We start from the raw sequence: 13,649 nt of genomic DNA on the forward strand, positions 1-13,649 counted from the left end.
GGCTGCATGGGGCTGGTAGAAGCCCCAGGTAAGTGAAACTAATTTTTTTTATTTTGCTTGAACCTTCCCTTTAAGCTCCTCCCACAAGGCTCCTCCTAAAAAATACACGTGGGGCCCCTTACACTTTAATATTTTCCTAATGGTGATGTGTCATTTCATGCACTTAATGGAAGCAGCAAAAGTCCTGTAAATAGTATGTAAGAAAGAAGTATAGGAGTGAAAGGTTAGTGCTGGTGGGCATGCTGCTGATTGCAAATATAACTGTTATAGTTGCCATCACCCCTTATCATTTATTATGGTTCATAAACTTATTATTATTATGATTACCATTACGCCAGTCCTCATCTTCAGAAAATAATTACATAATAATACATAAATACATTAATATATAAAATAAAGGTCCGGTACTAACTTGTATTCTGTGTTTTTTTATACAGTTATGTGAAGTGACTGAATTAATTACTGGATACTCTGAGGAGTTCTTGAAAGGCAAGTAAAATAGCACACAAGAAAAATCATTTTGAGGGCTGGACTGCTACAGGATTAATAAATGGTGGTTTTAGTTGTGCCATACAGGCCCAAGTGGGCTTTCTCCTGAATTGGTATCCACATACAGACGATGAAGCGAAATGGAATGGGCAGAGATGGTACACAATAAGTAAATAGTGATGGTCAAGTGGTATTATCTACTTGCAAAAACTAAGAAACTATTGTACATATCCCCACTAGCACTGGTCAAAGACAACTAGAAAAACACCAACACACTACCAGTATCTGCTGTTCAACCACCTGATTTTTATTGAATAAAAATTGTATTAAATGTATTTATCGGTTCATACTGAAATATGGTCATTGTTACATATAAATACATGTACAATAATCATCAATATGGGCAAATCTGCTCCTCCTGGTCTTAAAGCTGTATAAACACCCAAAGCGACCATCCGCAACAGGAATCATTAATAGTGTTCATACATAAATTATTACTATCTTTGCACACCGGGCAACCGAGCATATAAACCAATATTCAATAATAATTATTTCCAATTATAAAACATGCTCAGACTTTTGACCCATGTGCAAGTGGTATGTACCACATATCATGAATGAACAGCAAAACACCATGTGCCCCCCCCCCCCCCCCCGCAATTACACCACCATGCTCAAAAATCGTGCACATATATGTACTGTATATCTAAGGTATCTCCTCTAACCTAGGGGTCGTCACCCCAGTAGCTAAGAGTACCAGTTCTTCAAGGGTGGCACTTAAATAGTTCAAAAAGTTGGCAGCCGGTCACATGCAAAAAATAGGGTTAAGTTCTAAAAGAAGAAGGAGTTCCTCTAGCAAGTCGAAAAGATAATAAAATGTCTCTTTTTTCCAGACTTAACCAGGATCATCAAGAAATTCCCCTTAACGCTTGTTTTAATAGATGTTAGTCTCCTTTAACTTATGACTACCTCCATCACATCCATCAATTTTGAACTTGTTGATCTGCGTATAGGTATTTGAAACTTGTTCCATATTTCTGCAACATTGTCATAATGCCATTCCATATGCAAAGTTATACCTCTCATCATGATTGATCAGATATAGCATCAACAGTCTATTGTTATTATAGTTACCATTCCTCAAAGGATCGATAAACTGCATCACCCACAGGCTGCCGCTACGGCCCAACTAACCGCAGATTATGCATAGTCCGTACTGTGGGAGTTCCTGACCGTTTAGTCAAGACTCGGGGCCAGCTTCCCTTCAGCGTTCGTGCTTGGCATTATGACAATGTTGCGGAAATATGGAACAATTTTCAAATACCTATACGCATATCAACAAGTTCAAAATTGATGGATCTGATGGAGCTAGTCATAAGTTAAAGGAGACTAACAACTATTAAAACAAGCGTTAAGGGGAACACTTCTTAATGGTCCTGGTTAGTGTATGGATCACACACCTGAAACAAGCGTTTCGGATAATCCAATCAGACTTCAGTCAGAAACATGTGATGCCCATGCTTGTCCAGAGTCCATGACTAAAAGTATTGGAAGCAGAAGATCGGCAGAATAGACAGACAATGTGCATTGTTTAAAAGGAAATAAATATGTCAGCTCAGCCTCCATATTCTTCTCAATTCAGGTGTGGTTTAGGAAACTTGAACCCGAGGCAGATTTAAAAAAAAAAAATAGATACTAATCTTGGTTGAGGGAATGCTTTAGATCAGAGGTGCCCACACTTTTTTGACTCGTTAGCTATTTTGAAAATTCCCAAGCTCGAGAGATCTACTATTTAAAATAGCAAAATATAGGTAGCCAGACATAGGTGCCCCCATATAGATAGCTAGGCATAGGCGCCCCCAATATAGATAGCTAGGCATAGGTCCCGCCATATAGATAGCACGACATAGGTGCCCCCCATATAGAAAGCTAGGCATAGGTGCCCCCATATAGAAAGCTAGGCATAGGTGCCCCTCCTATATAGAAAGCTAGGCATAGGTGCCCCCCATATAGAAACCTAGGCATAGGTGCACTCCACATAGATTGCAAGACGTAGGTGCCCCCATATAGATAGCTAGGCATACGTGCACCCCATATATATAGCTAGGCATAGGTGCCCCTATATAGATAGCTAGGTACAGGTGCACCCCATATAGATAGCTAGGCATAGGTACCCCCCATATAGATAGCTAGGCATAGGTGCCCCCCCCCCCCCACATATACAGTAGATAGCTAGGAATATGTGCCTCCCATATAGACAGCTAAGCATAGGTGCTTCCCCCCTCCACCATACACCGTTCTCCTCCCCATTTTCACCCCCTACCTTCACTGACCCTGCATGCCCAGCAGGGCATGAAGCACTGAGACCTTGTATTAGCGGCAACCAGCAGTGGAGAGGAGAGTAAGTATACAGGAAAAGCACTTCCTCTATACGCGTCCTTAGGGCCCTTTTACACTTAATCAGTTCCTTTCAGTTAAAATGGAAAGAAAACTGATTTTCAAAGTAATGCCCATGTTTTCCTATGGCCTCTTTTACACTTAACGCCAACTGATTAAGTGTAAAAGGGCCCTAACCCACCACTCTCCTCTCTACTGCGGATCGCCGCTAATCAGAGGATACAATGCCAAATGCTTTGCTGGGCATGCAGGGTCAGTGAGGGGGCATCCCAACAACGTGGTGGAGGAGAGCAGTGTACGGAGACTGAGAGGAAGGGAGACGGGCTGAGGAAGGAAGGAGCCCGTGGGCTGGGAAGGAAGGGGGGTGGGCAGGACACAGCTCTCGCTTGCCTCACCTATCCCTACTGGCTGTGTGCTGCTCTGTGTACGGCAGCAGAGTAGCACAATTAGATGGTACGTCGGCACTGCATAGTTAGCATCTGGCGTACTATTTTAAAATGCCGACCGCGATCTACCCACCAGTCCTTCGTGATCTACTGGTAGATCGCAATTGACGCATTGGGCAGCCCTGCTTTAGATCGTTCAGAGGCTCTCTTGTCCTTTTCCATTCCACTGTTGCCACAGGAAGACCCTCTGAACATATCTGACAATTCATGTTCTCGAGGACGTACTCCTAGCTGTGTACAAGCGCAGCCATACTGCACCAGTGCGAGTACAGGTATGTCTGCACAGTAAGCCAAAGCCACTTAACCACAAGTGGCTTCATGCTACTGCGCAGACGCAGTCATACTTGTGCAGACGCAGTATGGTAGTTCTCGTGTACTAAGAGGAGCGTGGCCATGAACTTTCAGAGGGTCCCAGCAGCAGCTGTGATTTTTAGAAGGATGTGGGAAGCCTCTTCATAAGTAAGTATCTAACTGTTGCCAACAGCCTTCACTTTTATGTAAATGGCAGAAGTTAATGAGAACTATGCACTTTATTAATTATCTAACTACCTTCCTACCTACCCATGATCTTCATATGTGACTTCACATGGCCATTTATCAAATTACACAAGCTATAGTAAAATTACCACAATCAAATCTAATGACAGTAGAGCCACTTCAAATTAAAGTAGTATTAGTTTAGAATGGCAAATAGTACTTAAAATAATTTGACTATAAAATCAGATGAAGCCATTGGCTTAAGCCTGACACACAACTTTAATTTTGATTGGCCAACCACTGACCAATTTTACCATTTCCATGTAGTATGAAAGTTTACCTACACAATCTGCTAATTGTATTCAATGTCTATTGACCCTCATACTACAGTAAAATTGGTCAGAGATTGGCCAGTCAAAATTGAAGGTGTGTACCAGGTTTTAGAAGTGCCATCTTTATGAAAGGACCGAGCATCAGACAAGAACAAAGTCTTGTGCTATCCACTGTGTTGTGACAGCTCTCTTTACCTCTTCGTAGTGCTTTTGCCCCATTCCAGCACAGTCCATTTATTTTATGTTGTACAGTTAGTACAGTTTGTCGCTCCTTGTTTGATGGTACCCTGTGCAAACCGCATCATCCAAAGAGCAAAGTACACATGAAATATGAATTAATAATAGTTATTATTCAAATTATTCAGCAACGTACCATTAGTATTGAACTGAACAGATGCGCTGTCTACTTAAAGCAAATTCTTCAGAAGTTACTGTATATACTCGCGTATTAGTCTAGAAATTTAGGTCTGATTCACTTCATAAAAGTATAGGGGTAGACTTATACACGAGTCACAGGCAACACTGAGCACACTGAGTAATGTGTGTAGTAATTGTGACATTCCCATTTGCAGCAATTTACCTTGTGGTAAGTAATACTTTGAGGAATGGAAATGCAAAGAAAACACAGGTCTAAAAGTCCTGGTCACAAGAATTAACAAGAAAAGGGGCAGGGGGGAAATACTGGGCTGCATAAAAGGGAGTGAATGACTGCAGCATTTGGGGGCCTGGATGAGGTATTGGATGCACTTAAAGTGGAATGAAACCAAGCATTTCTACTTTTCTATAATAGATTATTTACAGAATATTACTGTATATACAACCAGCATTTTTTTTTAACTAGAACTGCATTCAAAGGGTTAACACAGGCTTTAGAAGCTTCCCTGCCTGCAGAACTGGTCGCTTCCGAACTTTACATAATGTTATCTTGTGTTTAATTGTATCAAGTGAGAAATGTAAACAAAGCCTCCTCTCACACTGCCAGGTTCCCTGAACAAAGTCAGACAAGCATAAATGCTTTCTGATTAAGTTAGAGGATGAATAAAGCAGTTATAAATAAAATGCAAAGTCAGCTCTCAGAGTAAAATATGCTAACCGTATGGCATATAAAAAGTAGGAAAACGTTTTTATTGAATATTATGTCAGGGTTTTATACCGTTTAAGGACCAGGAGGGGTCAATGGATGCAATATTGTATGTAGTGCAGTCAGTAAGCCCTCCTGAGCCCCAAGTGCAGCCATTAACTTTGCTGGGTAGATCTGTGTCAATAAAAAATTCCAGCTTAAGAGAGTTGAATATTGGAGTCGACTTATACACGAGATTGACTTGTATTCGAGTATATACAGTACTATTTGCAGGATGCCCAGTTTACCTTTTCTTTCATTTTATTCACCATAAATGTACAGCTTGCTGGGTAGTGCACTGCAAAAAGAGATCTTGTTCGAATTATCATTTTTTATAGACACTGTTGCATATTATACATAATAATAATAATATTCATTTTTAGCCTTAGCAAAAAATGTGGAAATGACTCCAGACACCCAAGAATCAAGTTGCCCCGTGGGAAATGGAGAAGTTTCAGAGCCTGAAACGGTAAGAAAAACAGTTTTCTGCAGGGTGGACTACATTTTTCTTATAGGCAATAGCTATATGATTATGTCAATGGCTAAAGCCTTGTACACACATATGAGGCATGTCGTCCATTAGGAATCAGTACCCAATCCCTGCGGCGACATGGCTGGGCCAAGGCTGACAGACATGTCCTTAGCCTGCAGGCTTGTGACACGCTCTGTTCCTATGTAGTCGCTGGACCAGCGATGGAGTGACAACACATAGTGGGTGGAGTAAGAGGAGAGAACACTGCCCTCTGCCATATCTTTGGATGAAGTGATACACCAGGCTGATTGCTAGCTGAGCGGGCTCGAGGGCTGCTGTGCTGTACACACAATGGATTCTCGGCAGAGGCGGTCATCTAGTGCGTGTACAGGGCTTTGGGTACAGAATGATAGGTCTAGAAGTGTCCTGTCAGACACATAATCATGAACATAGATAATGATGATGGTTATGGTTATTATCAAGAGTCCTTCAACACAAAAATGGCCTTTGCCAAGTATATATCCACAGCGCTAGGTGAACAAATCGGTATCTGCAGCATCACCACAGTGTACAAATATATTCTCAAACAGTGACCATCACCAAATGTAAAAACATCAAAAGGTCACTCACTGTCCTTAAAAACAAAGTTTTAATCAAGATCCATAAAATAGCACATATACAATAACTTACTTCCAGGGTCCTCTTGACAGGGACCCTTAGTAAATACAAGCGTATAGTGTATACCAGTACACAATAAATAGTCTCACGATCTCTGTCAATTTGCCCAGTCTCCAGTTCCGAGATCGTGAGACTATTTATTGTGTACTGGTATACACTATACGCTTGTATTTACTAAGGGTCCCTGTCAAAAGGACCCTGGAAGTAAGTTATTGTATAAGTGCTATTTTATGGATCTTGCGATCCGCCTGAAAATCCGCTTGGCTAATGTATTTGAATGGGCTGGTGCACACCGGCGGTTTGAGGTTTTCAGTAAACTGCAAACGTGCAGCAGGATGCACGTTTGCGGTTTGCTAAAAACCTCAAACCGCCGGTTTGCACCAGCCCATTCAAATACATTAGTCAAGCGGATTTTCAGGCGGATCGCATCCAAATCCGCTCGGTGTGCACTGGGCCAAATCTCGCAATCCGCACCAAAAACCGCTAGCGTTTTGTGGATCTGCTAGTGGTTTTGGTGTGCACTGGGCCTCACTGTCCTTAAAAACATAAAGTTTTAAACAAGATCCATAAAATAGCACTTATACAATAAGTTACTTCCAGGGTCCTTTTAACAGGGACCCTTAGTAAATACAAGCGTATAGTGTATACCAGTACACAATAAATAGTCTCACGATCTCGGAACTGGAGACTGGGCAATGGGCTGGTGCACACCGGCGGTTTGAGGTTTTCAGTAAACTGCAAACGTGCAGCAGGAGGCACGTTTGCGGTTTGCTAAAAACCTCAAACCGCCGGTGTGCACCAGCCCATTCAAATACATTAGTCAAGCGGAATTTCAGGCAGATGCGGCCGGCGGATCCGCTCGGTGTGCACTGGGCCTGAGTGACCTTTTGATGTTTTTACATTTGGTGATGGTCACTGTCAGAGAATATATTTGTACACTGTGGTGATGCTGCAGATACCGATTTGACCACCTGGCACTGTGGATATATAATTGCCATTCTTGATACCTATTGTGGATATGGTTATCCTGAGCAGCTGGTGAAAAATACACAGAGGATCTTTGGAGTTGGATCAGCGCCTGTATTTTACTTTAAACGTGACAAAACTGGCCTTTGACAGTATCTCTTGACCTGATGTTCCAAGAATATCTAAGAGTACATGCTTTACATGGCAGGTCTTAAAGGACACATCCGAGGAAAATAAAAAAAAGACAACTTCTACTTACCTCCAGCCCTTGGCAGCCGATATGTCCCTTGCCGCAGCTCCGGTGTCCTGGGATCCCCTCTATTGCAGATGCAGACCTCCCCAGGTTGGCATCTTCTGCTGCTGCGCATGGGTGTGATGCTCACGCTCTAGTGGCTGGGAGAATTCTGCGCAGGGGCTCCAGGCCACGTGAGCATGATTCCGGGGCACAGAAAATGCCGACCTGGAGAGGTCGGCATCTGGAACGGAGGGGACCCCGGGACACCAGAGCTGAGGCAAGGAACATATCAGCTGCGGGGGAAGCCCCATGTAAGTAGATTTTTTTTTCTTCGGACCTTTCCTTTAAGGTGCCCATACATTATGCAATATTCCTCAACATATTTGAATCTTCTGAGAATTGATGCCCCAATGTGCCACCCAGTCGTAGTTTCAATCGGTTTTAGGCAGAAATTGACAGACATTATGGACAGGACGGTTTTTAGGGTGGCTGGAAGGGTATGGGCGAGGGTGCAGTGGTATCCATGTGGACACACTATAGACAGTGACAGGTCACCACAGGTGTCTCCTCTGCTTATACTGCTCTCCTCGGTGCCCTATAGAGTATTAGCACAATAGAGATAAGTGTCACACTCACCTATCCGGCCATCACCCATGAACATGCACATATCGTCTGGTCATGGGGTAAGGGCACTGAAAGATGCTGGAATCACACAGGAAGAAGCATGCCTCCAGGCGGTATGACTTTACTATGCTGTGCTCAGAGCCGGATTTACAGCTCAGGAGGAGCCTGTAGACACAGGCGTTCTGGTGCCCTAAACCCCACCCCTCAACTCAGGCCACACACCCATATTAGGTAGGCATCCCTCCTCCCCATTTGGTAACCCCATTAATCTATCTAGTAGATGTGTTCCCCACCCTAAGTAAAGGGAGCCAGATGTGCCCCACCTCAGTATTAAGTAGCCCCCCAATGGGTAGAGGGACACTTGGGGAGGGAAGCCGCCTCTCCTACATAAAGAGCCTGTAGGCACATGCCTACAATGCCTTATGGTAAATCCGGCCCTGGCAATAGATCCATCTGTGAATCGATTAGAGAGGAACCTATCTTTTGGGCACATGAAAGAAAGAAAATAGCAAAAAGACTATGTAGAGAGATGACTAAGGCTAGGCTCACAGTGGGAAGTTTTGGTCCCACGTTATATAACGCTATTTAAGGCACTGCAATGTTAAGACTATGAGACATTCACAGTGCAATGTTGGCATCTAGTTGTAAATGTTGCATTATGGTAACACACTGCTGTAGTGCATTACCGCTAAATGCACAAGTTAATAGATACAGAGAAGCATGCTTCAGTACATCTTCTATATGCAATGTTAATGTGCATTACAACTTTTGTTGCGTTGTAATTTTGTGTTGCGACTTTAATGTCGCATTGAATCACAACGCAATGTCCCACTGTGAACCTAGACAAAAATCTCTCACAGACAGATGTCTCCACCAGAATTCCTACAGTTCTTAAGTCCTAAATGAAAACAATATTTTAGTTTTAGATGGTATGTGACAGGGTTAGGAATTTTCTTATGTCTGGCCTGTGGGACCCACATGCCTTTGCAAAGAACCCTGCACCTTCTGGGATGTTTCTAGTCATTCATGAAAGCACTCATGTTCTGCAGCATTTGACAATTTTTGCAATAGAGTGTATTGATGGGGTTCCTGCAATCATATAAATATAGTTTAGCCATAGTAGCTATGCCTATAAATAGTTTTCCATATGGCTTGTGATATCTGGGCTTACCTACAAAAGTCTGTAATGTTTTATGTAAGATCGTATAGTGAAAATAGTAAGTACAACGTGTATTTCCAGTTGTGTTGAGAAGTTTATAACCATGCCAAATACTTATCCTTGCTTGGTTTTGCTTTTCAGGCCATGGTCAAAAGTGAAACCCCACCTGAGGATGAAGAGGACATTTCCGGTGCAGGTTTGTCAGCTGTTCTGTACAGTGTAAGACACGTAGTACAGATCGGTGGCCAGATATACTGATGTTGTGTTTCTTTTTCAGAAGCCTTTGGTAATACCCTTTTCACGGCCATCAAGAATTCTGGTGACTACAAGAAGATCATGGGAAAACTGCAGGATTCTGGGGTGGAAAAAGATCTACAGAAATTGAATAACCCCAAGATCCTGCAGAAGAAGCTAGGCAGATTGTTCCGCTGATCCAAACAATTATGCAAAAGTGAATAACAACTAAACATTACAAAAGAGGAAAATGTGGCTATCATTGGACATCGTATTACCTACAGTCCTATTGAGGGATGCATTTAGAATTGTTTATCTTGGTGGCTGTAAGTGTACAATAGAAGACTTTTAATACTTATTTGAGGTCCCTGCTTTTCAGTCATAGTTGAAAATATCTGAAAAATTCTTTGCCTTGAAGCAGGAAAAGCTATTCCATTAATCAGATGAACGTTTGGAATACCTTTCAAGTCAGAGAAACACGTAGGTTGGGAAAATATTCTACTAAAGGAATCCTTATAGACTGTGGAGCTGAGGCTTGTTGGCATGTTGGCTTATTGACATGTTGTATTGAAAGGCTATTATGTTTGTGTTACACCAGGCATTCTTCTAGCATTAGCTTCTTCTGAGAGGCAGAAATTGGTTAGCAAATCTAACTTATTAAAATACACCTATAGTGTCCCAAAGTAAAAAAACAAAACAAAAAAGAAAACGTTAGACACTTACCTAGTTAGAGAGGAGCCTCTGGATCATGGTTGGATTTCTGGAAAGGCCACACAGGCCCAGGTCTTGGGTAGCTGCAGCCCAAGGGGGCATCTGGACACGAAAGGGGGGCTGTTATATATGAAAGAGGAGGCTGAAAATGGGCATGAAAAGGGGAAACTGATGCCCAAGGAAGCTGTTCATAAAAGAGATGTGCTACAGTACATGGATGGTACACATGGAAAAGGGGCTGCACATGAAAAGAGAGGGGCGCTGCTGCACATGAAAGCGCAGCCACCACATACTTTGCCCGTGGGCACATAAAGTTTAAATCCAGCCTTGTTCTGCATATTCCGGAGGCTTCCTGTGTTCTGCTTGACTGCACCACCGTTGGTCTGGACCTCCTTTTAGTTCATGGTCGTGCTACTACAGCTACGCCTGCGCAGTAGCACGGAGCTGCTGGTGAACGAGTGGCTTTGGCTTACTGCACAGGTGTGGCCGTACTCATACAAGATTAGAGATGAGCAATATATTCTACTAAGATGCAACTTTTCATTGAGTGATGAATTGGTTCTATTAGGTAAAACAATAACATTCATCCATTGACGTTGCTGACAAAATGATAACTTTCAGAGTTGCATAGGTGTTGAAATGGTCAATAAGATGCTATTATTTCTGGCTTGCGTGCATATTTAATGCAAATTGCAAGAAGCCTGGAATTGGGCCAATCAAATGCACTTCCCACTAATTTGAAGTGGTGCAGTGCCAAGCTCCATACAATTTGCATTAAATTTGCATGCAAGCTGCATTTACAGTAGTAGCACCTCATTGACCATTTCTACTCAGCTAGGTCTTTTGCGGACTTGTAAAATTCTTCCTCTGTACCACAGTTTACCAACCAATCAATTACTGGTCTGAGCCATGCTTATGCACTTTAAATGCTATGGGAGAAAAGGGTTTTACAAATGTTGTTTGTTGTTGGTGTTAAAGGATACCTTAGCGCTAACTATTTTTTAAAAAGGACGCCTAATGTGTGTGTGGGAAGCTGTGCAGATGCTTACCGCATCCTACGTGCCCCGGCATCTCCCTTTGTTCTCCAGTAATGATCCAAGCACTTCACTTCCTGGTTGGCGCCATCGGTGCCCATGGACCTCTGGCGTTGCAACCGTGCGAGCGCACTTACGTCATATGGGGTTGCCTGGGAGCCCAAGCAGATATACTGCGCATGCGCAATGCAGTATGTTCTGGTCAGAGGTCATGACCACGCCAACTAGTAAGTGAAGAATTTGGATCATTAACGCAGAATGAAGGGAGACGCATTGGCACGGTAAGTTCGGTAAGCCTCTGCACAACTTCACACACACAACGTCCTTTTAGAAAAATAGTGCTAAGGATGGAGGCTTAGGTGCAGGCATACATTCAGTAGTAACTGCCATTTAAAGTTGGAATGTGCTATTTTTTTTTCTAAAGCTAAAGCTATCCCAAGATGGTGTTGGATATATAACTTTTCGAGGTCCATAACTGTTTAAGTGTACTTGAGGGGGGAAAATGTCAATAGCTATATACCACGATAATATATAATGTCTCCAAACACCTCCAGTCTCCTTATTGTGTCCTCCCCTCTGTCTTGCTGCTGTAGCTCCATTCGGAGCTCTGACTGGTCCTAGTCATAGTATGGTGCATTTTCTGTCCTCTTCCTGCATCCTCGAGACCTGCGCTCCCGAACTATTGTGCATAGCTGCCGTGGATGAGAGTGTCCTGGGCATGCACAATTCAGAAACATTTAGAACTGTGCATGCCCAGGATGTCTGAGAGCATATACAGAGAGGGGGCATGGATAGACAGAGCATGCGCCCTGGAGATCCCACCTGAGCTTCAAACTAGGGCTATAATGGTAAAGCACAAAAGAAGCCAGGAGGTGTCTGGAACAGGGCCGCCGCCAGGGGGGTACCATCCATACTCCTGTACGGTGCCCGAGCAGTGACTGGGGCCCGCCCTCCCTGCTGAGTGACATACATTAAACTGTTTCCAGGCTCCAGCAGTGTGCGCTGAAAAGGAAAAAAACTGTCTCAGCTTCAGAGATTAGGAATTCCACACTCAAGCACACAAATGGTTCTTTTTAACCCCCCCCCCCCCTCCTGCATTTTTTCAGTCTCCCGGTCATGTCCTCTGTTATCAGCTCATTAATTCACTGGCTAGCCAGACCAGGACATATCATTTTTAGCATAAATAAACAGAAGATATATTCACTCCCTGTAAGCTGGGTGTATGCAATTGTTCTTCTGATAGCTGAGCAACAGGTCAGATTACAGAGCAGTACAGAGAAGTGAGTTTGCCAGTATGGGGCCCACAAATTTCTGAATGCAGCCCTTGTCTGGAAACATTGTATATCATCGAGGTAAGTAAAACTACGGTTTTCCCCCCTCAGGTTTACTTTAACAGATGCTTCATCATAACCAATGCTGTGAACTACGAGTATAGGCACAGATTTGCTAGTATACACCTTGAAGAAAGTGGATGAATTTGGCTACCGATTAGTGCGCACTGATACAATGCAGTAAATTGCTTACTTTTATATTATTGTGTAATCATACCAACTAAAAGTTGGTTAATACTGTATATACAGTATTATTTTCTCTCAGTACCACTATGTATTTCTTCCTAAAAATATAATTATTTTTAATATATTTTACTTTTCTTATTTCAATAGCTGTTTACAGAATGAACATTTATTTTATGTAATGTTTTGTAAATTTGTAAATACCTGCAGTGTATCAATTGTTTGTAAGAATAAATGATTGTTAATATGATGTTTCTTTTGTCTTTGTTTTGAATGTGAATTTACACATCTATACATTCACACATTTATACATCTTATTGTGGACCTGAACTCTTGCACAGGACAGAAGAAAACATAAAGAAATGCACCCTGTATGTATTTAGAGAGTTTAGCCTGTCTAATTCCCCTCATCTGTGTCTAATCTCAAATTATAATTTGATCCCTCAGCTATGACAGCTGACTGCCACGACAGATAAGATCATTTGAAAGAACAAGATGTTAAAGGATACCCGAAATGACATGTGACATGATGAGATAGACATGTGTATGTACAGTGCCTAGCACACAAATAACTATGCTGTGTTCCTTTTTTTCTTTCTCTGCCTGAAATAGTTAAATATCAGGTATGAAAGTGGCTGACTCAGTCCAGACTCCCCTTTTTACCTCTTTCTTGCTCTCAGAAGCCATTTTCTGCTAGAACACTGGAAAGTGTTTTTATAGTTGAAATTTCTTATCAGTAAGGGTCACACTGTAGTCACTTC

The 13,649-nt window shown here is 42.4% G+C and overlaps 1 protein-coding gene across 2 annotated transcripts in view; it reads left to right on the top strand.

Annotated features, from left to right (window-relative positions):
* Positions 1–13,091, top strand: part of LOC137531695 (receptor-interacting serine/threonine-protein kinase 3-like) — a 74,718-nt gene extending 61,627 nt beyond the window's left edge. For both annotated transcript variants that reach the window (XM_068251651.1, XM_068251652.1), the window contains 4 exons: positions 438–489; positions 5,645–5,730; positions 9,537–9,591; positions 9,673–13,091. In XM_068251651.1, the coding sequence (XP_068107752.1) occupies positions 438–489; positions 5,645–5,730; positions 9,537–9,591; positions 9,673–9,827 (348 nt within the window). In that variant the 3' untranslated portion in view covers positions 9,828–13,091. The remainder of the gene's footprint in view (positions 1–437; positions 490–5,644; positions 5,731–9,536; positions 9,592–9,672) is intronic.
* The last annotated feature ends 558 nt before the right edge of the window (positions 13,092–13,649 follow it).

The sequence above is a fragment of the Hyperolius riggenbachi genome, chromosome 9, assembly GCF_040937935.1.
Source record: "Hyperolius riggenbachi isolate aHypRig1 chromosome 9, aHypRig1.pri, whole genome shotgun sequence".
Classification (NCBI taxonomy): domain Eukaryota; kingdom Metazoa; phylum Chordata; class Amphibia; order Anura; family Hyperoliidae; genus Hyperolius; species Hyperolius riggenbachi.